We start from the raw sequence: 26,699 nt of genomic DNA on the forward strand, positions 1-26,699 counted from the left end.
GGTGAGGGGTTGTGTTGGGGACAGGGCTATGTGGGAATCTGGCAGTGGGCAGTGGCTGGTGTGGAGTAGGGTTAGGATGGGGCTGTGTTGGGGGCAGTGTCTGGTGTGGGGGATCCTGCGAGGGGACAGGGGAGCTGTGTTGGGCCAGGAACTGTGGGGGGCAGGGTGTGGGGAAGGTGATAGTGGGGCTCTGTTGGGATAGGGGCACAGGGTCTCTGTTGAGGGCAGGGGCTGTGAGGTGATCTGTTGAGGGATGACTGAAGCTGGTGGGGGGCAGGGTGAACAGTGGGGATGAGGGGGTCTCTGTTGTGGGGCAGGCGGCTCTCTTGGGGAAAGGATGTGGGGGCAGGGTGATGGGTTCTGTAGGGGGCAGGGGCTGTGAGGGGGTCTGTGGGGGGACTGAAGCTGGTGGAGGGCAGGGTGAAGGCAGGGTTGTGGGGGTCTGTTGGGGGGCAGGGTGATGGGCTCTGTGGGGGGACTCAAGCTGATGGGGACAGAGGCTGTATGGGGCTGTGGGGTGACAGGGTGAACGCCAAGTTGCGGGGGTCTGTTGGGGGGCAGTGAAGGCAGGTTGTGGGGGTCTGTTGGGGGCAGGATGAAGGCAGGTCTGTTGGGGGGCAGAGTGAAGGTGGGGTTGCGGGGGTCTGCTGGGGGGCAGGATGAAGGCAGGTCTGTTGGGGGCAGGATGAAGGCGGGTCTGTTGGGGGGCAGAGTGAAGGTGGGGTCGCAGGGGTCTGTTGGGGGCAGAGTGAAGGTGGGTCTGTTGGGGGCAGGATGAAGGCGGGTTGCGTGGGTCTGTTGGGGGGCAGAGTGAAGGCGGGTTGCGTGGGTCTGTTGGGGGGCAGGGTGAAGGCAGGTCTGCTGGGGGGCAGGGTGAAGGCGGGTTGCAGGGGTCTGTTGTGGGGCAATATGAAGGTGGGTCTGTTGGGGGGCAGGATGAAGGCAGGTCTGTTGGGGGCAGGATGAAGGCGGGTCTGTTGGGGGGCCAGGGTGAAGGTGGGGTTGCGGGGTCTGTTGGGGGGCACGGTGAAGGTGGGTTGCGGGGTCTGTTGGGGGACAGGGTGTTGTGGGGGGTCAGTGGGGGCGGGGCTGTGCTGGCGGGGGGCTGGGCAAGCTGCTTGCGCTGTTTACATTCAGCTGCTTCCAGGGCAACCGCTGCCTCCGCGTCCTCCGCAACCAAAGAAAACTTCCCTTTACGGCCATAACGTAGCGCTCCTAGCCAGCCCGTGCTGCGTAACTCTCCCGCTACGCCCTGTAACCTACGTAAACAACTTCAGGAATACGCCTCCCCCTCCCCTCGCAAACCACCACCTAGCTCCTAGTAGGGCTTAATAGCGGTTACTAGGACACTTCGTTTTCATCCAATCAATGTGACGTTAGTTCATTGCTAAGGGAAACAGCCAATCACTCACGATATCAATCATTCAATCGAGCCAATGAGAAGTGCCCTAAGGAGGGCGATTGCTAATTGTGACGGAAAAAACGTTAAACAGTCTGACCAATAGAGAGCGGAGTGGAATTGGGCGGGATTAGCAATTTGAGTGACGTCGTTTCAACCTACCGGAGAGTTCTTATTTTGCTGAGCCTCGTTATGAGCGACCATTAGTGGCTGTCGCAGTCGCTGAGGGCGGGGGCAGGCACGGTGCGCGCGCAATCCCTTGGTATATAAGCGGTGGCGGTTGGCCACTGTGACGCAGCTAGTGTGCGGGTTGCTGCGTGACTGTTGTCGCCGAAGGTTGTTGGGCGCCGCCGCCGCCATGAGGGAGATCGTGCACCTGCAGGCCGGGCAGTGCGGGAACCAGATCGGGGCCAAGGTCAGTGCTGTGTGTGGCCCGGCTGGGTCGGGCGCGGCCCGGCCCCGCCGGGGAGTAGCGGGGGCGGGGGAGGGGCGGCTCGGCTCGGCTCGGCTGACGCGAGTGTCTGTTGCAGTTCTGGGAGGTGATCAGTGACGAACACGGCATCGACCCCACCGGCACCTACCACGGCGACAGCGACCTGCAGCTGGAGCGCATCAATGTCTACTACAACGAGGCCACAGGTAGGGCTCGGCCCGTCGCCCCCGCCCCGCCTCTCCCGGCCGCCCCGCGCTCACGCGCTTCCTTCTCCCGCAGGTGGCAAGTACGTGCCGCGCGCGGTGCTGGTGGATCTGGAGCCGGGCACGATGGACTCGGTGCGCTCCGGGCCTTTCGGGCAGATCTTCCGGCCCGACAACTTCGTCTTCGGTAAGTGGGGGGGCCAGCGTGGGCCGGGCCCGGCGGCGGGTGGGGCCGCCACGAGTGGCCGTAGCGGGGTAAACGGTCAGTATCTTCGTTCAGCTGGAGCTGGTCTTGGGCGGATAGAGGCGCCCTGGGAACTTCCCCTGTAGCAGACGCGTTCAGACTGCACCAGTTCTTGACAAGCGGGAACGAAAGCTAATTTAGGTAGTTCACAGCTAACTGTTTTGAATGTAACACTAACTAAATTGAAAGTAAAACAGTATGAAATATTTTGCTCAAAATACTTGAGTGGTATCTTATCATTGATTTGTAATGAGAGTGGGTGGGTGGGTGGGGTGGGTGAGTCTTCCTCTGGTTGAGTAATCGTATTTGGGGCTCATCCTTCATTTTCCTTGCAAGCATAGAGCTTGCTGTGTTAATCTGATGTGAAAATGGCTCTCTTCCAGGTCAGAGTGGAGCAGGAAACAACTGGGCAAAGGGCCACTACACAGAAGGTGCAGAATTGGTTGACTCTGTATTAGATGTTGTAAGGAAAGAAGCAGAAAGCTGTGATTGTCTTCAGGGCTTTCAGCTTACCCACTCTCTTGGTGGTGGCACTGGCTCTGGCATGGGCACCCTCTTAATCAGCAAGATTCGTGAAGAGTATCCTGACAGGATCATGAACACTTTCAGTGTTGTACCATCTCCTAAAGTATCGGACACTGTAGTGGAGCCCTACAATGCCACTCTTTCTGTACACCAGCTTGTAGAGAACACCGATGAAACCTATTGTATTGATAATGAAGCACTCTATGACATCTGTTTCAGAACCCTGAAGTTAACTACTCCAACATATGGTGATCTGAACCATTTGGTGTCAGCAACCATGAGTGGAGTTACCACCTGCTTGCGTTTTCCTGGTCAGCTTAATGCTGACTTGCGTAAACTAGCAGTTAACATGGTTCCTTTCCCCCGTTTGCACTTTTTTATGCCTGGCTTTGCTCCACTCACCAGCCGTGGGAGCCAACAATATCGTGCTTTAACTGTACCAGAGCTCACACAGCAGATGTTTGATGCAAAGAACATGATGGCTGCATGTGACCCACGTCATGGCCGCTATCTCACAGTAGCTGCTGTTTTTAGAGGCCGCATGTCAATGAAAGAGGTGGATGAACAAATGCTTAATGTACAAAACAAAAACAGCAGCTACTTTGTTGAATGGATTCCCAATAATGTTAAAACTGCTGTCTGTGATATCCCACCCCGGGGTCTGAAAATGTCTGCTACATTCATTGGTAACAGTACAGCTATCCAGGAGTTATTTAAGCGCATTTCTGAGCAATTCACTGCTATGTTTCGCCGGAAGGCTTTTTTGCATTGGTACACTGGAGAGGGCATGGATGAGATGGAGTTCACTGAAGCTGAGAGCAATATGAATGACCTGGTGTCTGAGTATCAGCAGTACCAGGATGCTACAGCTGAGGAGGAAGGGGAGTTTGAGGAGGAAGCTGAAGAAGAGGCAGCATAAAAGCTGTGCAGTAGCTACTCCTGTAAATTATGTTTAAAGCTGTATGAGCTCCTTTCTCATTCAGAAACTCGTCTTTATTCATGTCTTTACTGTGTACCTTCCACTTCTGTTTCCTGATGACTTCATGTCAAATGCTGTACAGACATCACAATTAAAGCATTTTTCACAGCGCACAGTTTTGTGTCTGTGCTTTCTGGTAGGCTTTCCGGGTACTGTTGCCAAATGTTAAGGAATAGCTGTGTCTGAGGGCTGAAAAACATCAAAATACAGTAGTTTTATTTTTGCATAAACATTTGCTTATTTTGCTCTTAATTTTAGTTGAAAATACCGGAACAAACTGGTTTTATGTGCTACTGTGGATAAGAGTTAAGGATGTCTACTTGCAATGTCCACTTGCTCAGTGGACTGAAATAAGGCTACGGCCAGAGGTGTGGAGCAGTTGTGCAGTTAGTGAACTGAAATGCATAATTAATACTTTCCATCTGTAAGTTTAGAGCAAACTTACAAAAATGTCTATTGAATATGCTGTACACTGCTAACATTTATAGCATAATTAGTGGATGGTTTCAAAAGACTAAGTTTGTACTCAACTTGCATTGTCCCAGCTCTCTGAAAGGCAGGGGTCTTCACACAAAAAACTTGCTTTCAAGAACACCAGCAGTTTCAATTTTGCAGGTTTGCCTGGTTTGTTTTGTGGGGGTTTTCGAATGAAGAGAGGGCCTGAAACTCCTTCCTGCTGGCTGATGATTCACAAATGAGGCCCAAGATTCAAATTAGGTGCCTATTTATTTGGGGCTTCTTTGGAGGGAGAGGAGCCTGGGCTAGTGAGCCTGATTAATAGATAAGAATTGCCTGTTATAATTTTTTGCAGTGAAACAGGTGAAACCTAGGTTTTTTTTAATGGCACAATAAGGCCTTTCAGCTCTCATCTGGCTATCATTACAGCAACAGTACTTGCTTCTATGTCACCTTTAAGAGTTGAGCACTGTCTAAAGTGCTCTGGAGAAATCAGAGGTCTGACCAGTATGGGGGAAGTCAATATACTTAAGGCTAGAGCCTGAGAGAGTGAGGTGCATAAAGCACAGATCTGTGTACTGCTGGCTGATACTTGCAAAAATCCCTCTTCCTGCCACTGAATCCTATAGGTATCTAAACTTAATGGGCCCTTCAGTTTTTACAGTAGAAACTTCCTAAGGGCAGCTGTACACTTGAAAGGTTGCAGCAACTTCTGTCAGTGTAGCTACTCCCGCTCCAGGAGGCAGAGCACCTATGTCAACATGAAAAGTAGTCTTTTCAACATAAATCTACAGCGGGGATTAGGTTGGTTTAAGTTGCTCAGGAGTGTGGATTTTTTTTTTTAACACCTGAGTGATGGAGGTACACCCAGAGCTGGCCCTAGCTATTTTGGTGCCCTAGGTGGGGAGACTGTGGGAGACCTGGGTGTGGGGAGGGGCTGGCCCCTAGGCCACTGTGGGAGGGGGGGCTGTGTGTGGCCTTGTCCTAGGCCTTGGGGTGGAGCTGGATACTTCCTGTGGGGAAGTGGAGTGACCTGGCTCCCAAGCTTGGGGCGAGGGGGGAACTGTCCCCCAGAACTCCCTGGGAGCAGGCTGGGGCTGGCTTGCTCTACTTATGGGTGGGTGCAGGCCTGACTGCCTCTGGAGTCTTCGTGGGGGTGGGGGCCCTGGGGAAGAGCTGGAGCAGCATGCAGCTGCACAGGGCACCAGGAAATTTGGTGCCCCAAATTTCCCGGTGCCCCATGGAGCTGTGTACTTTGCATATGGGTAAGGATGGCCCTAGTTACACCATCCCAATTTCCTGGCATAGACCTGGCCTAAGTTTCTGTTTTTGGGTCTGTGCCCTGCATCCTTGCTTGTGGCAGATAGGTAAGGTCCAGAGCAGTTCATGAATATGGGGAACTCTGTAGGCCCTACGGGTGACAGATACTCACGTGTTGCTTAACTGCATAGAAAATAGCTGGGGGCAGATGAAGGAGCTCTTGGCTTTTAGCCCAGTGTTTAAGGTAGTTATGGGGGAGACCCCCCCCCCTTCTGCCTGATAAGGCAAAGAGGCAGACATCCAGTTCGCCAGCTCCAATGTTTATTTAGCCAAAGTGGACCAACTTCAACAGGAGAGAGTGATAAACTGCACACAAAATAACCTCTAGCCCAGTGGTTTGGGCACCTTCCTAAGGGCATAGGGAGCCAAGTTCAAATGCCTTCCCAGCTGGAAGAAGGGAGACTTGAAGTGGGAGTCTTTCACAACTCAGGTGAGTACCTTAACTAAAGCTAGGGGGGAGTAGCTCGTGCTGGCAGCTTCTTGCAGAGAGTTCATAGGTGATAATCCCAAGCAGAACTAGGCACCTCCCTCCAGCCTGGATTTAGGCATGAACCTCTGGTGAAGGTTGGGATTTAGCACATTTTCCCCCCCTTCTTGGCATCTCCTATTGGCTAGTTTAGGTGGCTATATGTGCTGGCTTTTGTGAATCCCATTCTTAGGAAGCCTGAGTGCTGAACTCAGACTTGTGAATTTCTCTGATTTTTCCAAATGCCTTGGTCCCCTAGTCCTTTGATCCTTTTTTCCTCCTCATTGGCACAAGGCATCTCATGCAGACCTCTAAGCTGCAGAGATTTTTTTTGGAGGGACATTTCAAACTTCTTCATTTTATAACAATTCAGTTCAGCATTGTCTAATTTCCCCCTTGGGCCCCAGGACTGCTTTTGTTGCTTGGGGAGATTGTTTCCTTTGCTTTGCTTCCCCCTTCTGGGACACTTGCAGGGGCTGCTGCCCCTGCAGACTTTAGGAGAGGTGGGCCAAGAAAACCCATTGGCAAAAGGAAAGGTCTGTGTACCCTGCTCACTCTTCTGCTTGTTGAGTGACTTGATTGGGAGCTTGGCTGGTGCTCAGGATAGCACAGCTTCCCTCAACTCAGACTGGGGTGGGAAGTCATTTTGAGCCCCTCTCCCCCAAGTGGCAACGGAGGTAGGCAGGATTGGAACAACTGGCTCTGGGGCAAGCAGTTCCTCACTGCTGTGATGGGAGTGATGTCATAGGGGTTCTGCACTAGATGAAAGATAGCACCCATCTCCCTAGAGTGTGCATCAGCAGCTGTGCTGCCTGCAGAGCTGTTTCCACCTCCTCCCTGTTTCCTTGGATCATGGATGAAGAGCACTGAACGCAGCACGGGCACTTCTAGCACAGCAGAAAGCAGTAAGGGACCTTGGGGCTAAATTCCCTCTGCTGCAACCCTACTCACACCACTTGAGACCTGCATGAGAAACAGACTCATCTGCCTCATGTGGATCCCATGCAAGAGAGAGGTGAAGCTTTGGGGGCGTTCATCCCTGTTTCTTCTTTTCAGAGGCTCAGAAGGTTCCATGTGTGGGGAGGAAGGCAATCAGACCAGCCTCTTTGAGGACATGGAGATCATAACTGCTTGAAATATTTTTGGAACAATCCCTGAGCCTAATTTCACTCCCTGCTCTGAAGGAGGATTATGGGGACAAACTCTGAAAGGGGAAATCAAATCAGCACCGTTTTCCCCTTCTCATGCTCACAGAGGGCAAAAAGCCAGATCAATGTAGGAAAGAGCAGCCCATGGATGTGCTGCTTCTAGCCACACACAAAAGGAATTCTCTGGGAGAAGAAAAGCCATTGTCATCAAATAATGAAATAAAGATATTAAAAATAAAAACTAGATTTTCACACCTAATACAGTGAAGCTGCTTAGGAGGTCTGCAGCTGCTTTAGATAAGGTACAGCGTTAGCTCTTTTCCTGCTCCTTGAGAAAATAGGAGAGGGATGGCATTTTGTGACATACCTAAGTATTGGGGCTGTTGACCTGCAGTGGCAGCTGGTGACACTGAGCGTCCTTCCCTCAGCGGCTTGCCCCATGAAGGCAAGAGGGACAGCAGCCCAGCTGCAGAAGAGCAGGGACTAAGGGTGGCTTAGCTCACCATGTCCTTCTGGCCTCTGTTTTGTAAGGCCGAAAGGTCCCTCAGTGTGCACCAGTCTAAATTCAAGCTGATGTCACTGTCAGAGACAAACAGAGCTCTTTTTCCTACTGGTCAAGGGCTTGGCATTTTTAGCTGTGGAGAATTTTCCTTACAGAGCCACCTCCTTTCTATCCAGGTAGCCAAGGCCAGGTAGGCACCACCTCAGCCCCCTCCCTGTGAAAATTTTCAGATGGCAGCAGATCAATGAAACAAACTATATCAGAGGTGGCCAAACTTACTGGCCTTCTGAGCCATATATAACAATCTTCAGTAGTTCGAGAGCTAGGGCACGACTGCCAGGAGCTGGGGGTTGGGACTTCAGCCCTGCTCCTGCTGAAGCCCCAAGCCCTGGCAGGTGCACCCCACAGGGCTGAAGCCCCAAGACTCGCCTCCCTGCTTTACAGAAGCCCCTACCACACAACCCTGCTATAAGGCAGCAGTCCTGAGCTCTCCCACCCAGTGGTAAGTGGAGGATGAGGGGCTATAGGCGGGCTTTGTGAGCTGCACATTAATGGTAAAAGAGCTGCATGTAGTTTGTGAGCCACAGGTTGGCCATCCTTGAACTATATGACTTGTCATCTTCCTCCTCCTCATGCATCCTCCCCAGCCTGGCACCATGGGTGGGCAGTATTGCAGTTATGGTCCCTTATAATCCAACAGCCCGTAAGCTTCTTGAAAAAGATAGAGGGGCACAAGTCATTTTCACATAGGATGGGCTGATTTTAATAATAAGTTAAACAATTTTAATCTTTTGCTTTTGTCTTTTTAGTTAAAGTCTTAAAGAAAGATTGAGTCTCAATGGCTGGTATAATTTGGTGCTTTTAGCTAACCAAGAGGATAGACTATATACATATTTCTTTAAGCAATTATCTAGCTTAACATACATTTATTAGATTCTTAAGTTTTACATTTTTATTATGTTAGAAAATGGTACAAAAATCTGTATGGGAACCAGTGCTGTTCAACATATTCATAAATGATCTGGGAAAGTGGGAGAACAGTGAAGTGGCAACATTTGCAGACAATATACAATTACTCAGGATAATTAAGTCCAAAGCTGACTGTAAAGAGTTACAAATGGATCTCAGAGAACTGGGTGACCGGGCAACAAAATAGCAGATAAAATCAAGTGGTAAGTGCAAAGTAACACACATTGGAAAACAATGCCAACTGTACATACAAAACAATGGGGTCTAAATTAGCTGTTTCCACTCCCTAAAGAGGTCTTGGAGTCATTATGGATAGTTGTATGAAAGCATCGGCTCAATGTGCAGCGGCAGTCAAAAAAGCGAACAGTGTTAGGATATATTAGGAAAGGGCTAGCTAATAAGACAGTAAATATCATAATGCCACTACACAAATCCAAGATAGTCGCATACCTTGATTCCTGTGTACAGTTGTGGTTGCCCTATCTCAAAAAAGGTATATTAGAAATGGAAAAGGTACAGAAAAGGGCAACAAAATGACCAGGGGTATGGAACAACATCTGTATGAGGAAAGTTAAAAAGATTGGACTGTTTAGCTTGGAAAAGAGACAACTAATGGGAGACACGGTAGAGATCTATCAAGTCATGACTGGTGTGGAGAATGTGAATAAGGAACAGTTATTTACCCCTTCGCATAACACAAAAACCACAGGGATCACTCAATGAAATTAATGGGCAGCAGATTTAAAACCCACAAAAAGGAAGTACTTCTTCGCACAATGCACATTCAATCTGTGGACCTCATTGCCATTGGATGTTGTGAAGGCCAAAAGTATAGGTGGGTTCAAAAAAGATTTAGATAAGTTCATGGAGGCTAGGTCCATCACTGGCTATTAGCCAAGATGTTCACGAATACAACACCATGCTCTGGCTGTCCCTAAGCCTCTGACTGACACATGCTGGGACTAGACAACAGGAGCTGGATCACATGATAATTGCTCTCTTCTGTTCATTCTCTCCGAAGCATCGGGTATTGACCACTGGCAGAAGACAAGATATTGTGCTAGATGGTCTGACCGTTCTTAAGTTCAGATGATTAATTTTCCACTTTTCCTTCAAAACCTAGGCTGTTTACAGGGCTTACAGCTTAAGAAGTTTCAGAACTTTTGTAGCATTTGAGATCAGTGCAAAGGGAATGCTGCTTCCATTTCACACTTATCAAAGTCGATTAGGCTGTTTTTCTTTGAGACTAGTTATACTTCAGACTCTAACTCTTAACTGAAGGGCGACAAAAGGCCTATATGTCATCAAGACTCCTGCCTGTCTTGAAGGCAAGACTGCATTTACTCTAGGTTCCAGAGGTGGTCCCTTTCAGTAACAGAAGGCGCAGCCCAGCTCCCAAACTGACAGTGGCTGCATTTCTCAAATTTCTCCACTAAGCCCCTCACTCATGACCTCAGCTGTCAGGTCTTTACCTGATGTGCCTCTTTCTAACAGATGCTGTTGCCAACTTCTAGCACAAGTCCTTTCCTGAATCTTCTGCTTTGCACCTTGTTTCCATAACCATGAATATGTCCCAACTAGCTTTTCCCCATCATAGCCCCTGGAATCTGCTCTTAAAATTATAACTAACCATTTGCTAGTTGCATAGCTGCTGGTTATTGCTCATCTCTGCTGGAAACCATGAGACAGTCCTTATACAAATGTGTAGCTCTGTGGACACACAATTGTCCCTTTAAGATTATGCGAGACTCCGAGAGTCACAGTCGCCTGTATTTGCAGTTGGAATTTCAGTCCTGCTTTTTTCTCCTCTCTGCCTATGCTTAATTTGTTCCTGTTTCTATGCTGCTCTCTCACTGTCTCATTGTTTCTTTTCTCCTCCTCTCCCATCAGTATGGGGAAGATCTCAGTTTTCATTTACAGAAGGGAGGGGAGAAAGGCAGAAGCTCACTGTGAATGAGGGGGTGGAGGGTAGGGGAGTGAGGGAAGGCTAGGTGGGGAGGGCATGGCAGATAGCTCCACGCTGGGAAGGGGCATCGCAGCAGTTCCTATTTCTGTTCTTTGGCGGCTGGTGCTGTGTGCTCCCCCCTCGGCTTGTGTGCCGGGAGGGAGCTCCCTGCCCAGGTACTGCTATCCTGACTCCCACCCCGGCATTGCTGATGTCCAGCTGAGCAATTGTTGAAGTCAGGTCACAGTTTAGGCCTTGCTGACACTGAGCTTTCACACAGCAGTCTCCGCAAGTCAAGTGTGTGCAGCTGACTGGGAGACTGGGTGCCCCCATTCTTGTGGCTGACGTCTTGGCCTGGGTAATACACACTTGTGTTGCTGCTCAGCTGGACAACAGCAGTGCACTCTATCTGGGCATGAAGCTATCAACCCTGAGGATTCCTGATATATGACAGAAATGTCCAGGGTAAGGGTTGCTGTCAATAACTCCATACCTTTGGCACAATGGAATTACCTACAAGAAGGGAAAAATTCCTTTGCACAGGAAACGTTTTTTCCCCCGAGACACCAGTCCAAGGCTGTGGAATGGACTCATATAGGATCTAAGAATTCACTGTTATCCATGCCTCAGCTTCAACTAGACAATGAGAAAGCCACTTGATGGCATCTTCAAGGATGGATGAAATGGAAAATGAAGTTGGATGCTATACCTATGGCATTTCACTCCATGCCTTCTTGTTTATTGAAGAGGAGAGGTGGCAGAGTAGAACGCTATGGTGGAAATTCATGTGAGATCACCTTTGGGGCAGGAAAACAATTGCCCAGTAAAGAATCAAAGCCAAAAACCGAGCATCCTCAATCGTGTCAGAGTCCATAGGCAAGCTATAAGCACCTCCTGACCACAAGCAGCTGATGGATCTTAGAGCCACTTTTGTTAGTATTTATCCATGGTGTAACAGTCATTGGACCAGAGAGAGTGTGACACTGAGAATGATTTTGTAATCTAGTAGGGCAGCCACCTCTGAGGTGGGCTCCAGTCACTCTTTCATTAGTTATCCACAGTGCATTAGCGAGGGAGCACCGTGTCAGAATATCCCCATGCTCAGTGGTTAGAGCACTCTCCTGAACAGTAGGAGACCATGGTTTCACTTCCTTTCACGCCCTTTGCCAGGGAGGGGGGAATTGAATCCTTGGCTCCCACATACCAGCTGAGTGCTCTGCCCAATGGGATACAAGTTGTTAGTGGATGGCGTCACAGAATCATAGACTATCAGGGTTGGAAGGGACCTCAGGAGGTCATCTAGTCCAACCCCCTGCTCAAAGCAGGACCAGTCCCAAACTAAATCACCTCCTCTTCTGTTATTTAATGTCAAATGAGGCAGGCACCTACCTCGTTGCCTCAAGAAATGCCTTAGGCATCTAAGGCACAGACTGCTAAGCAGAGATGGGCACCTGCCTTCAGCCTGGAGTTAGGTGCTGTGACAGACCCAGACCAGTGAGGTACAGGAGTCTGGTAGAGGGCAAATATACTGGTCACTGGATGAGTAGTTTTCTGTTCCCTGAGTGACCAGAGCAGACGCTACAGTAGAGTAATCAGGAACGTGCTAGAACCAATTAAGGCAGACAGGCTGATTAGATCACCTGCAGCCAATCAAGGCAGGCTAATCAGGGCACCTGGGTTTAATAAGGAGCTCACTCCAGTCAGGCGAGGAGGAGCCAGAGGAGAGGAAGTGTGTGTGAGGAGCTGGGAGCAAGAGGCACAAGAAGCAGAGAGTGAGAGGAAGTGCTGCTGGAGGACTAAGAAGTACAAGCGTTATCAGACACCAGGAGGAATGTCCTGTGGTGAGGATAAAGAAGGTGTTTGGAGGAGGCCATGGGGAAGTAGCCCAGGGAGTTGTAGCTGTCATGCAGCTGTTACAAGAGGCACTATAGACAGCTGCAATCCATGGGGCCCTGGGCTCGAACCCGGAGTAGAGGGCGGGCCCGGTTTCCCCCCAAACCTCCCAACTCCTGATCAGACACAGGAGAAGTTGATCCAGACTGTGGGAAAGATCGCCGAGGTGAGCAAATCTGCCAATAAGCACAGGACCCACCAAAGTAGAGGAGGAACTTTGTCACAGCTGGTGTCAGTAGTAGGATTTGGTGTGCACAGCACGGCAAAAGAAGGAGAGTGATTTAAAAAAAAAAGTAGAGGGTTTATTTTTTTTCACCACAATGTATGACTTAGTACAGGCATTGATACAAGCTACGGCGGCCTAGCAGGAGGCTACCCATGTCCAGGCAGCCGCCCAACAGGAGGCAGTACGGCTGCAGCAAGAGACTAATCGCCTGCTGATGGACCAGGCTTCTCAAGACTGGGCTATGTTGTGGGAACTGGTAAACCAGGTAAAGACCCTTACAGAGCTGAACCGCGGCCATGATGGGACGCAGGTCATACGGGCCAGCCGTTGGCTGCAGAAAATGACACGGGAGGATGATGTAGAGGCATACCTTCTGGCCTTTGAGAGGACAACCCTGTGGGAGGCCTGGCCTCAAGATCAGTGGTCTGGCATCCTTGCCCCATTCCTGTGTGGGGAGGCCCAGAAGGCTTACTATGATCTGCCTGAAGAGGCTGCAGCAGACTACCCCCAGCTGAAAGCAGAGATCCTGGCCAGATGTGGGGTAACGACTGCAGTGCGGGCCCAGCGGTATCACGAGTGGAGGTACCAGGAAAACAAAACCCCGTGGTACTAATTGTATGACCTCATCCATCTCGCATGAAAGTGGTTGCGAACGGAGTCCCGGAGTCCGGAAGAGATACTAGATGTTCTGGTCATCGACCGATACATGAGGGGACTACTGCCAAACCTTTGTGCCTGGGTCAGCCAGAACGAACCCTCCACCTATGATGAGGTTGTTGCACTGGTAGACAGGCAAAGGATGGCGAAGAAGCTGACCCGACCAGTTAAGGAAGAGGCACCCTGGGTTAAACTAGCAGCACCAAACCCTAGAGCTCGGGTGACTGGACCACCAGGAGGGCCCAGGTGGAAAAAGAGAGGGTCTGAAGGCCCACCAGTGGCCACAAAGAGTCGGAGCATGGAGGGAGAAGAGGATCATGATGTTAGATTGCCCAAAGCAAGAGACCGGGGAATGCCTAGGCCTCCATACAGATGTTATGCCTGCGGGGAGTGGGGACATATAGCTGCACAGTGTCCCAATGCTGAGGAGCCGATGCAGCGTAATCTGGGGAACTGGGCAGACCCATGCTCCCTAATCCACCTTGTGGGGGTCTCACTAACCCCACATATGTACACCAGACCAGTGACGCTAAATGGGGCAGAGACCACGGCACTGGTTGATTCAGGCAGTGCTATCATGCTTGTCTCGGGGAAGCTCGTCAAGTGTAGTCAGCTGCTGTGGGCTAAGCGTACTGGGATAACCTGCGTCCATGGGACAGTTGGTTATTACCCCACCATCCCAGTAAAACTCAAGATTCAGGGGAACACTACTGAGGTAGCAGCAGGTGTAGTCCCTAAACTCCCATACCCAGTGCTTATAGGGAGGGACTTCCCAGGGTTTGGAAACTTACTCCCAGTAGGAGGATTGGAGAAAGAGGGGAACCCTGAAGTTAGTGAGGCATCCACAGTAGACTGTCAACCCCTAGTCTTCTCTGAAATATCCCCAGATTTATTTTCCATTCCCAGACAGGTTAGAAAGTTGAAAAGGGAAAAGGAGAGCAGCTAAGGCCTTGGGAACCCGAATACTGACTCAAAGCCAGAGGGTCGCTCTTGTAGGTAGGCGGACCAGAACAACTGAAAAGGAGGCCACCCAGGAGGGAGAAGCACCTGAGTATGACCCCCCACCTTAACGCTTCTGAACCAGTAGAGGCAACAGAGACTGGGCCCCGAGATCTTGGGCAGATTAGCCCTGGGAGAGGAAATTTTGGACGGGACCAGGCTGAAGACTCAAGGTACGACAACATTAGGAAGGAGGTGAGTGAAATAGATGGGGTCCCCGTGGAAGGGAAAACCCAAGGACCAGGACCCTACTTCATAATGAAGAAGAATCTCTTATACCGGGTTGCACCAGTACAGGGGCAGAAGGTACAGCAGATCCTAGTACCTCAAAAACACCAGAACGCTATATTAAGTCTTGCTTATAGTCATCTTTTTGAAGGGCATTTGGGGGTAGAGAAGACCCTGGCATGAGTCCTATGATGGTTCTTCTGGCCCGGAGTACATGAAGAAGTGCGGAGGTACTGTGCGTCCAGCCTGGAGTGTCAGCTTCACAGTCCCTGTCCCCACCTGACGGCACCTTTAGTACCCTTTCCCATCATAGAAGTCCCCTTTGAATGAATAGCCATGGACCTAGTGGGACCCCTGGAGAAGACGGCTCGGGGCCACCAATATATACTTGTTGTTTTGGACTATGCTACTCGCTACCCAGAAGCCGTCCCCCTGGGGAACAACGCCTCTAAAATGATAGCCAAAGAGCTGGTGGGGATCTTTGCCTGAGTGGGGCTACCAAAGGAGATATTAACAGACCAAGGAACCCCATTTATGTCAAAGCTAATGAAGGACCTCTGTACGCTGCTCCATATACATACCCTGAGAACTTCAGTCTACCATCCGCAGACTGATGGGTTGGTAGAAAGGTTTAACCGAACCCTCAAGGCTATGATATGGAAGGTGGTAAGTCGGGATGGGAAGGATTGGGACACCCTACTACCCTATCTTATGTTCGCTATCCGGGAGGTACCTCAGGCCTCAACTGGGTTTTCCCCCTTCGAGTTATTATACGGGCGTCACCCCCGTGGCATACTAGATATTGCCAAAGAGATCTGGGAAGAGGAACCCAATGAGGGGAGAAATATAATAGAACATGTAATACAGATGCGAGACCGGATAGCCTGGGTCACCCCTATTGTATGAGAACATTTGGAAAGAGCACAGGAGGCCCAGAGAACCCATTACAATCGCCAAGCAAAAGTCCAACAGTTCCAACGAGGGGATCGGGTGATGGTATTGGTACCCACGGCAGAAAGCAAGCTTCTGGCCCAATGGCAGGGACCCTATGAGGTGGTTGAACCTGTGGGGGAAGTAACCTACAAGGTGCAGCAGCCAGGACGCCAAAAACAAGAACAGATTTGTCACATCAACCTTCTGAAACCCTGGCATGCACAAGTGGCATGTATAACTATCCAAAAAGTCCTAACCCAGGAAAACAAGCCTTCCAAACAGGTGAGAGTGTCTCCCAATTTAACACCAGACCAGAAGAACGAGGTGTCTGAGATGATCTTCCAGAACCAAGATGCGTTCTTGACAAAACCAGGTCGAACAACTGAGACATATCACCACATCGTCACGAACCCTGGGGCCAGAATAACAATGAGGCACTATTGAGTGCCAGCTGCCAAAAGGGAGGAAATAAAAGCAGAAGTAAAAAAAGTGCTGGAGTTGGGGATCATTGAAGAATACCACAGTCAGTGGTCCAGCCCAATCATGCTGGTGCCCAAACCTGATAGCACCACAAGGTTTTGCAATGACTTCCAGCAACTAAACGAAGTATCCCAGTTTGACGCATACCCCATACCTCGCATAGATGAGCTAGTGGACCGTCTGGGTAATGCCCGGTATTTTACTACTCTAGACTTGACAAAGGGGTACTGGCAGATTCCCCTTGCGGAAGACGCAAAGGAAAAAACTGCGTTCTCTACACCAGAGGGTCTTTTTCAATATACTGTCCTCCCTTTTGGACTACATAGGGCCCCAGCTACTTTCCAGTGCCTCATAGACAAGCTATTATGCCTGCATAACAGTTATGCTGCTGCCTACTTGGACGATGTGGTCATTCATACCCCAGACTGGGAAACCCACCTAGAGAAGATGGAGGCAGTCCTTGATACTTTCAGGTGAGCTGGCCTTACAGCAAACCCTGCCAAGTGCGCTGTAGGGTTTACAGAGGCCAAATATCTTGGATACATTATGGGAAAAGGTCTGGTAAAACCCCAAGTGAACAAGCTGGAGGCCATCCAAAATTGGCCCAGACCACATCGCAAGAAACAAGTCTGGGCATTCCTAGGTGTACTGGGATATTACCGACGATTTATCCCCCACCTTGCCACAAGGGCAAGCACCCTGACAGACCTAGTGAAAGCCCATGGACCTGATCTGGTGAGATGGTCTGACGCAGCAGAGGAAGCATTCACAGACCTACGGACTGCCCTCTGCAGTAACCCCATACTGATAGCCCCTGATTTCACCAAGGAATTTATCCTGCTGACAGATGCATCGGAAGTAGGGTTGGGGGCCGTTCTATCACAGATGGTCGGGGAGGAGGAACACCCAATTCTTTACCTCAGTAGGAAACTCCTTCCGAGGGAACAAAAATATGCAGTGGTGGAGAGAGAGTGCCTCGCCGTAAAATGAGCCATGGAAGCATTGCGCTACTACTTGCTCAGGCGCAGATTTGTCCTCGTGACCGACCATGCCCCTCTTCAATGGATGCAGCAGAACAAGGAGAAGAACACAAGAGTGGCCAGGTGGTTCTTATCCCTCCAACCTTCCCAGTTCCGTGTGCAACAGAGCAGGGAGCCGTCATGGCAATGCCGATGGCTTGTCACGTGTGCACTGTCTGGCTTCCCAAGCTGCCCAACCCCTTGGTGTTGAGCAGAGGGGAGGGATATGTGACAGACCCAGACCAGTAGGGTACAGGAGTCTGGTAGAGGGAAAATATACTGGTCACTGGATGAGTAGTTTTCTGTTCCCTGAGTGACCAGAGCAGGGGCTGCACTAGAGTAATCAGGAACGTGCTAGAACCAATTAAGGCAGACAGGCTGATTAGATCACCTGCAGCCAATCAAGGCAGGCTAATCAGGGCACCTGGGTTTAATAAGGAGCTCACTCCAGTCAGGCGAGGAGGAGCCAGAGGAGAGGAAGTGTGTGTGAGGAGCTGGGAGCAAGAGGCACAAGGAGCGGAGAGTGAGAGGGTGTGCTGCTGGAGGACTAAGGAGTACAAGTGTTATCGGACACCAGGAGGAATGTCCTGTGGTGAGGATAAAGAAGGTGTTTGGAGGAGGCCATGGGGAAGTAGTCCAGGGAGTAGTAGTTGTCATGCAGCTGTTACAAGAGGCACTATAGACAGCTGCAATCCACAGGGCCCTGGTCAGGAACCTGGAGTAGAGGGCGGGCCCGGGTTCCCCCCAAACCTCCCAACTCCTGATCAGACACAGGAGAAGTTGATCCAGACTGTGGGAAAGATCACTGAGGTGAGCAAATCTGCCAATGAGTGCAGGACCCACCAAGGCAGAGGAGGAACTTTGTCACAGTGCCTATCTCTGAGAGAGGGGTGGGGTTTAGCACACACCTGTCTCATCAGCCTCTTCCATTGGCTAGCTTAGGTGGCTCCCAGCTAAGCCTTTTGTGGATCACATTCTAAGGCACCTCTCTTTGCTTATTCATTGTATAGGGAGCCTGGGTGCCTAACAGCTTGGTGGATCAGTGCTGTTCCTGTGATTTGTCTATGCGTGGCGACACGCAGCATTGCAATGCATAAGTTCCTTCATGGATCCCACTGCAGGTCCACAGAATTTCTATTTCGTAATCAACTTATTTGCGACCTCGCTTATTCTAATGAAGTCTGCTACTGGTATTATAAAAATAACATCTTAAGACAAGAGTCTCCCTAAGGAAGACAACCTGTTATCTTGCTAAGTTATTTTTCAGTATCATATCTCCAATGGCCTCTTCCTGGCCCAAGCTCAGAAAATGTACGCTATTATCATCCTTCTTTTTTGAGTGCTTGCTCATATTGATTCCAATTAGGTGTGTGCGTGCCGCATGCACGCTTGTCGGAAGATTTTTACCCTAGCAACACTCGGTGGGTCGGCTGGGCGCCGCCTGGAGTGGCTCCGCCATCGCACTGGATATATACCCCTGCCAACCCAATGGCCATTCAGTTCCTTCTTGCTGCCCGTGTTGGTTGTTGGAACAATGGAGCGCAGCTTAGCTGACCTCCACTTCCCTAGCTACTTGTAGTTTTTCTCGTTATTCTTGTGTATATAGTTGAAATTTCTATACTTATAGTTATTTTTTAGTAGTTCTTTACTTAGTTAGTGTATATAGTTAAGAGGGGTTCAGGGATTATCCCCTTCCCCGCACCCAGTGCCAGGGCCCATGCCCGGTTCACCAGGTTTCAAACAGTGCTTGGCCTGTCACACGCTGATGCCAACAGGAGATCCTCACGACTTCTGCCTTAAGTGCCTCGGGGAATCTCACCTCGCCGATAAGTGCTGCATTTGCAAGGCCTTCAAGCCGAGGACAAAAAAGGAGCGGGACTTTCGTCTCAAACAGCTCCTGATGGAGGCAGCTCTTACTCCTTCGCCCTCAGCACCGAGCGCTGGACAATCTACTGCCAGAAGCGCCTCTTCGGCACCGGATCGCGCCGGCACCGCTAAGACCCCTCGGCACCGACCATCTCTGGCATTGGTGCTTCCTCGGCACCATTCTCTTTCCCCGAGAGTGAAGAGGCCTAAGACTTCCGCTGCTTCTGTGCCCTCTGCGCCGCAGCCAAAGCACCCGGATAGATCAGACCGCCCGGCACCTACACCTGTCGCGGCTCCGACTACCTTGGCACTGTCAATTCCGGTCCCACAAGGGTCGTCGAGTCCGGTCCCTGAAAGCTCCCCGCCAAGAGCAGTGGTTGAGCTCACGATTCCCTCCACACCGGAGACATTCTCCACAGTGAGGGATCTCATCGCAATGACTGAGTCTGTGCTACCTCAACCCCCGGCACCACCGGTGCGGGTCATAAAGTCTGTGGGCAAGCCTGCCCTGATAAGACCACCTTCTATTGGCACCGCAGAACGGCACCACTCGCGATCGCGATCCCGCCGGCGTTCCCAGTCCCATCGCTGATCCCGGTCCCGACGCTGCTTGCAGTCCTGGCACTGATCACCTCTTCGGTACCGGTTGTACTTGCGGTGCAGATCAGCATCCCATTTGCCAGCCCGGTACTCTCGGTACCGATCCAGCTCCCGGCACCGCTCCAGGCACCGTGACTCTTGCAGCCGATCCAGACGCCGAGCTTTGAGATCCCGGTCGACCTCCTGGTACCGCTCCAGTTGTAGGTCCCGATCTCATTCCCGGTACCGGTATGGCTCCCGGTACCGATCCCTGGGGCCTCATAAAGCAAAAACAACCAGAGAGGGTTTTTCAGCTCCTCCTTGGCCATCCTGCCACCCATCCATGTCGTCCCAGGCAGATAGTTCATATACACAGGACCGGGACCCCGATGTGCCCACTAGGATCTTCCAGGAGACCCAGGCCCAAGATCAAGGCTCCCATCAGTGGTCATTCTGGACGCCTTGGGCATATCACCAGGCCCAAGGTGTACCTCTAGCCCCATCTCGCTCTGCCGCATCAGAGCACCGGGTGCCGGAGGCGACCATCAGCCGCCCCCCTCCTCCCACTACGGAGGAAGTGCCAGCTCCCCCACCAGAGTCTGAGTTACCAAGGGAGCCAGAGGGCGTCCAGGTCCACGAGGCCACACAGGACCCACTTGTCCCTGGCCTTTCATCTTCGTCCTCTCCTGATGAGGCGGTGGCAGGGACATCCTCCACGGGCCCTCCTCCAATTGACCTGAGAGCTCATCAGGAACTCCTGAGACGGGTGACGCGCAATATGAATCTCCAGGCAGAGGAGGTTCTGGAGATAGAGGACCCGGTGGTGGATATTCTGTCAGCTGATGCCCCCACAAGAGTGGCCTTACCATTTCAATGCTGATACCATCTGGCAGTCTCCAGCCTCCATTCAACCCGCTGCCAGGGGAGTTGGGCACAAGTACATGGTGCCCTCCAAGTGGTACCAATACTTGTACATCCATCCTCCTCCCTGCTCCCTTGTTGTACAATCCATCAACAAGAGGGAACGCCATGGCCAGCAAGCCCCGGTGCCAAAATTGAAGGAGGCTAGGCGTATGGACTTACTGGGCAGTAAGGTGTACTCTGCAGGGGTCCTCCAACTCTGGGTGGTGAATCAGCAAGCCTTGCTTAGCCGCTACCACTACAACACCTGGGCGGCGATGGGCAAGTTTACGGAGCTAGTTTCCCAGGACTCCCGTCAGGAATTTGCAGCCCTCTTGGAGGAGGGGAAAAAGGTGGCGAGAACTTCCCTCCAGGCCTCGTTGAATGCAGCTGACTCTGCAGCCAGGACTCTGGCCTCAGGAGTCACCATGAGGCGTATTTCATAGCTCCAAGTGTCAGGCCTCCTGCCAGAACTTCAGCATACGATACAGGACCTGCCCTTTGAGAGTCGAGGCCTGTTTTCTGAAAAGACGGACCCTAGGCAACAAAGCCTGAAGGACAACAGGGTCACCATGCGCTCTCTCGGCATGCACACGCCGGTGACTCAGCGCAGGCCTTTCCATCCCGAGCCTCACTGCCCGTACCCTCCACCTAGACAAAGGCAGGACTTTGGTAGAAGGCCGGGTAGGGCCGGCCATAGACGACAGTCAGGATCCCAAGGGGGCCAAAATCAAGGTCCCTCTAAGCCACCTAAGGGGCCAAAACCTAACTTTTGAAGTTACGCCCCAGGACAGCATACCAGTTACTTTCCAGGATCCTTTCCCTCCTTTTTCCAACCTCCTCTCCTTTTTCCTCCCTGCGTGGTCCCTCCTAACTTCAGATCGTTGGGTCCTACGCACGGTGGAACTTGGGTACCACCTCCAGTTTATTTCACCCCCCCCTTCCACCCTCCATCCTTGTCCCTCTTCAGGGACCCCTCTCACGAGCAACTCCTCTTACAAGAGGTGCAGTCGCTCCTTGCCATGGGAGCCATAGAGGAGGTACCAAATGACGAAAGGGGCAAGGGGTTTTACTCCCATTATTTTCTAATCCCCATGGTGAAGGGAGGTCTCAGACCTATCCTAGACCTGTGAGAACTCAACAAATTCATGATAAAGTTGAAGTTCCGCATGGTATCCCTGGGGACCATCATCCCGTCCTTGGATCCCGGAGACTGGTATGCCGCCCTCGACATGAAGGATGTGTATTTTCACATCTCCATTTATCCTCCTCACAGGCAGTACCTCCGGTTTGTGGCCAGCTGTCAGCATTTCCAGTTTACGGTCCTACCGTTTGGCCTCTCTGCAGCCCCAAGAGTATTCACAAAGTGCATGGCTGTAGTTGCCACCGTCCTCCACCGCCATCGGATACACGTTTTTCCGTATCTGGACGATTGGCTCAGCCGAGAGACCTCAGAGTCACAAGTCTCCTATCATGTGGGTATCGTCAAGGACCTATTCATTCGTCTAGGCCTGATGATCAACACAGAGAAATCTACTCTGGTTCCCACACAGAGGATAGACTTCATCGGGGCCATTCTGGACTCCAATCTCGCCAGAGCCTGCTTACCTCAGCCTTGGTTTCAGGCGATGGTAACAATTATCCGAGGCCTACAGAACTTCCCGACGACTTCGGCTCGCACATGTTATGGTCTCCTGGGTCACATGGCTGCCTGCACCTTCGTGACCAAACACGCCAGGCTATGCCTCCGTCCCTTCCAATCCTGGCTCAACTCGGTATATCACCCAAGCTGAGATGCCATAGACATGAAAGTCACCATTCTCCCGAGCATCATATGCTCCCTCAACTGGTGGCTGACGCCCTCCCTGGTGTGTGCAGGGATGCTGTTCCATCCGCCCCAGCCTTCTATGTCCCTGACAATGGACGCATCATCTCTCAGCTGGGGTGCTCACCTCGAACATCTTCGCACTCAAGGCCTTTGGTCATCTCAGGAGCTGGCCTTGAACATCAATGTCTGAGAGCTGAATGCAGTCCACCTTGCGTGCCAGGCGTTTCAACAGCATTTGCAAGGCCTTTGTGTCTCAGTGTTCACAGACAACACAATGGCCATGTATTACATAAACAAGCAGGGAGGGACACGGTCTTCCCCCCTTTGTCAGGAAGCCATCCAACACTGGGACTTTTGTATAGCCCACTTGATAGACCTGGTAGCCTCCTTTCTCCCAGGCGTTCGGAACACTCTGGCAGATCAACTCAGCAGATCCTTCCTGTCTCATGAGTGGTCAATTCATCCGGAAGTTGTCCATTCTGTTTTCCAGAAGTGGGGATTTCCCCGCATAGATCTCTTCGCTTCCCGCGAGAACAGGAAATGCCAGATGTTCTGCTCCTTTCAAGGTCTCTCCCCGGGTTTGATCTCGGACGCCTTCCTCATACCGTGGACAGGCAAACTGCTTTATGCCTTTCTACCGTTCCCGCTGGTTCACAGGGTTCTGCTAAAGCTCCGCAGAGATGGAGCTCGCTTAATCATGATCGCTCCAGCGTGGCCCAGGCAGCACTGGTACACCATGTTGCTCGACCTGTCGATAGCCAACCCAATTACCCTGCCTCTTCGCCCAGACCTCATAACTCAGGACCACAGCAGACTTCACCACCCAGACCTGCGGTCCCTTCACCTCACAGCATGGCTGCTGCGTGGTTAAGCCAATCAGAATTACGTTGCTCTGCCTCAGTACAACAAGTACTCCTGGGTAGCAGAAAACCTTCCACTCGGGCCACGTATTTGGCCAAGTGGAAGCGCTTTTCCTGCTGGTGCAAAACGCAAAATGTTACTCCCACTGAGGTCCCAATCCCCACCATCTTGGACTACCTCTGGTCTCTCAAACAGCAGGGCCTAGCAATATCATCATTGAGGGTGCACTTGGCGGCTATCTCTACCTTCCACCCAGGGGAGAGTGGCTGCTCCGTGTTCTCGCACCCTATGGTTTCTAGGTTCCTCAAGGGCTTGGAGTGCCTATACCCCCAGGTACGCCGCCCCGCCCCAACCTGGGACCTCAGCCTGGTTCTATCCAGACTTATGTCTACCCCATTCGAGCTGCTAGCAACCTGCTCGCTACTATACCTATCCTGGAAAACAGCTTTCCTCATAGCCATTACATCGACCAGACGAGTCTCCAAGCTTCAGGCTCTCACGGTGGACCCACCGTATACTGTGTTTCACAAGGACAAGGTGCAGTTGCGAACACACCCGGCGTTCCTCCCTAATGTGGTATCGGCCTTTCATGTCAACCAGGATATCTTCCTTCTGGTCTTCTTCCTGAAACCACACTCAACACAAAGGGAGCAACAACTGCACTCCCTAGATGTTCGTAGAGCGCTCGCATTTTATATCGAGTGGACAAAACCCTTTCGTAGAACTCCCCAACTCTTCGTCGCGGTGGCGGACCGAATGAAGGGCTTACCTGTCTCCTCCCAGAGGATTTCTTCTTGGGTGACGGCCTGCATCTGTACTTGTTATGACTTGGCTAACGTTCCCTCGAGTCACCTCACCGCACATTCTACCAGGGCCCAGGCTTCATCTGCTGCCTTCCTGGCTCGTGTACCCATCCAGGAGATATGCCGTGTAGGTACCTGGTCTTCGGTACATACCTTTGCCTCTCATTACGCTCTGGTTCAACGGTCCAGAGATGATGCAGCCTTTGGCTCAGCAGTTTTGCATTCTGCAACATCTTACTCCGACCCCACTGCCTAGGTAAGGCTTGGGAAACACCTAATTGGAATAGATATGAGCAAGCACTCGAAGAAGAAAAGACGGTTACTCACCTTTGTAACTGTTGTTCTTCGGGATGTGTTGCTCATATCCATTCCAAACCCGCCCTCCTTCCCCTCTGTCGGAGTAGCCGGCAAGAAGGAACTGAAGGGCCATTGGGTCGGCAGGGATATATATCTGGCGCCATGGCGGCGCCACTCCAGGGGGCGCCCAGCCGACCCACCGAGTGTTGCTAGCGTAAAAATCTTCCCATGAACGTGCACGCGGTGCGCACACACCTAATTGGAATGAGCAACACATCTCGAAGAACAACAGTTACAAAGATGAGTAACCATCTTTTCTTTACCTGTCAGCTGCCTTTCACATTGGCGATTGGCCTTTGACATTTCCTGCTTTGAGCAGGGGGTTGGACTAGATGACCTCCTGAGGTCCCTTTAGGGTGACCAGACAGCAAGTGTGAAAAATCGGGACGGGGGTGGGGGGTAATAGGAGCCTATATAAGAAAAAGATCCCAAAATGGTACATCTGGTCACCCTAGGTCCCTTCCAATCCTGATATTCTATGATTCTATGATCATGCTCTTCTTCTTGAAATCTTGTCCTTCCTTGGCTTTTGTGACTGTGCACACTGATTCTCCTCCTACCTTTCTAAATGCTCCATCAGCATTTCTTTGGGAAGAGCCTCCTCATCCCCCCTCCAATCTTCTGTGTGGGTTCCACAGGACTCCGTCCTTAGTTCCATCCTCTTCTCGTAGTTCTCTACACTTATACAGGCCTATCTCTATACTACCAAGATATTGATGCCTGATTCTGCTCTGCCAATGACACTTATCTATTAAATTTTCAAATGCTGTCTTGCATGCTGCTTCTCAGGCTTGGAAGCGGAATACTTAAACTTCTGCGAAAGAAACTCCTTCAAAACTCCCCCCTTTGCAGTGATATCTCCAAAATATGAACAGTGGTTAGGCAGCTGGTGTGCTGTAACAATGACCTGTCCTACTGAACAGCACAGACTCGCTGTTTCTTTGTGCTTCTCCCGTCTGTTTGTTGCATCCAGCTGTTGTCTCTTGTCATATTTAGACTGTCAGCTCTACTGGATGGACCGTCTCTTTGTTTGTAGAGGCCCAGAACAATGGGTGTTGCATGGGTGATCCAGGACTCAGGCTACCACATATGAATAATTATAAAAATAATCTCAGTGATTCATGTTCGGTCAGAGAATAAACTTACTTGGTACAAAGCCTGTGTAGAAAGGTATCAGTCCAGCGCTGGTGTAAATTTTATTATTAGGCCAATATGTTTGTGATAGTCTCTTACCAAAGTTCCACGCTGGGTTTCTTACCATAAACTGAAAGAACAAATAGGAGCTTTTATTTTCAAATTGAAAGTATTGCAATACAAATTAATACAATTTTTAATCCTCATTTGTACAACAACAACAAAATTAAAACTAATGCTAAAGCAGAGTCAGATTGGAGCAAGACTAGGGCAATTGGGACACTAGGCTCAGCATAGCACAGCTGGATAGCAGTGATGGGACATCTGGCTCACCATGACACAGCTGGACAGCAGCGATTGGAACATGTGGCTCACCATGACACAGCTGGACAGCAGTGATGGGACATCTGGCTCACCATGACACAGCTGGACAGCAGCAATGGGACATCTGGCTCACCATGGTAGCACTGGACTCTGGCAGTCATGGCCCCAGCTTCACAGTGTCACAGATAGATTACAGTGACTAGACGACAGGTTTACCATCTCACAGGACCCGTGGCACTGCACCATGCTATGGCATTGCTTCCCCCACCCAAACCCTGCAGAGGCAGAAGCCCCATCAACACAACAGTCATCTGCGGAAGAGTGTGCCACTAATTCTCTTTTGGTAGGTTGGAGCGCTCATCCTCCCTGGACAGGCAGTGAGGCTCCCTTCTTCCATTTCGCTCCCTCTCCAGAGCTATAGAGAGGGAGGGGGATTCCAAGCATTTGTTCTGGCAGCTGGGGTTACTGTGCTTGGATGGGGAGGGCTAGACACACTGCAGCCTTCCCTTTCTGTCACAAACAACTTTCCACTGGATGATGCTGAGGGAACCCCTCCAGAGCACTGCTTGGAGGTAACATCACACTGAGATGCATGGGGCAACGCCTCGCCCTTAGTGCTATTGTCCCAGGCTCTCTGCAGACTCAGGCAAACATCACTGCATTGCTTACACTTGGGTCACTTTTAAAAGCTTTTCTTTACAACCATGAGGGCTAGTAAAGAACAGTTACTTCTCTGCAGTAACTAATTCTTCAAGATGTTTGACCATGTGGGTCCCACATGGTACATTTAAAGTGCAAATTACACCAGTCACTAATAACAGGTTCTTTTACTGAGTCTGAGATTGGTGACTCACACACAGAGACTTTATGAGCTTAAGTTAGTACAGAAAAGGATAACTGAAAGAATAGGAAATGAGAGAATACAAAAAGTATAGCAAAAACGACTTCCTGGATCATGCATAGTTACAGCCTGAGACTGGAACAAGAGAAAGCCACCCCCCAATGCTGACATGCCTACAATCT

At 50.9% G+C, this 26,699-nt stretch overlaps 2 protein-coding genes across 2 annotated transcripts in view; one reads left to right on the forward strand and one right to left on the reverse strand.

Annotated features, from left to right (window-relative positions):
• The first annotated feature begins 1,629 nt into the window (after positions 1 to 1,629).
• TUBB4B (tubulin beta 4B class IVb) lies at positions 1,630 to 3,896 on the forward strand. Its single transcript, XM_050926375.1, has 4 exons — positions 1,630 to 1,814; positions 1,930 to 2,038; positions 2,112 to 2,222; positions 2,663 to 3,896. Exons 1-4 carry the CDS (start codon positions 1,758 to 1,760, stop codon positions 3,721 to 3,723), a joined length of 1,338 nt encoding a protein of 445 aa, XP_050782332.1. The 5' UTR covers positions 1,630 to 1,757; the 3' UTR covers positions 3,724 to 3,896.
• FAM166A (family with sequence similarity 166 member A) overlaps positions 3,797 to 26,699 on the reverse strand; it is an 84,262-nt gene continuing 61,359 nt past the window's right edge. Inside the window, 2 exon segments of the mRNA XM_050926393.1 lie at positions 3,797 to 3,972; positions 25,365 to 25,482. Of these exon segments, the coding sequence (XP_050782350.1) occupies positions 3,875 to 3,972; positions 25,365 to 25,482 (216 nt within the window). The 3' untranslated portion in view covers positions 3,797 to 3,874.

Source organism: Gopherus flavomarginatus, chromosome 17, assembly GCF_025201925.1.
Source record: "Gopherus flavomarginatus isolate rGopFla2 chromosome 17, rGopFla2.mat.asm, whole genome shotgun sequence".
NCBI classification, from domain to species: Eukaryota; Metazoa; Chordata; order Testudines; family Testudinidae; genus Gopherus; species Gopherus flavomarginatus.

What these genes read in the sequence shown, in the direction of transcription:
- TUBB4B (XM_050926375.1), top strand. Translation starts at nt 1,758, where the DNA reads ATGAGGGAGATCGTGCACCTGCAGGCCGGGCAGTGCGGGAACCAGATC. An exon ending in CTACTACAACGAGGCCACAG is followed by an intron (nt 2,039 to 2,111) that starts GTAGGGCTCGGC and finishes CTTCTCCCGCAG; the next exon opens with GTGGCAAGTACGTGCCGCGC. An exon ending in GCCCGACAACTTCGTCTTCG is followed by an intron (nt 2,223 to 2,662) that starts GTAAGTGGGGGG and finishes GCTCTCTTCCAG; the next exon opens with GTCAGAGTGGAGCAGGAAAC.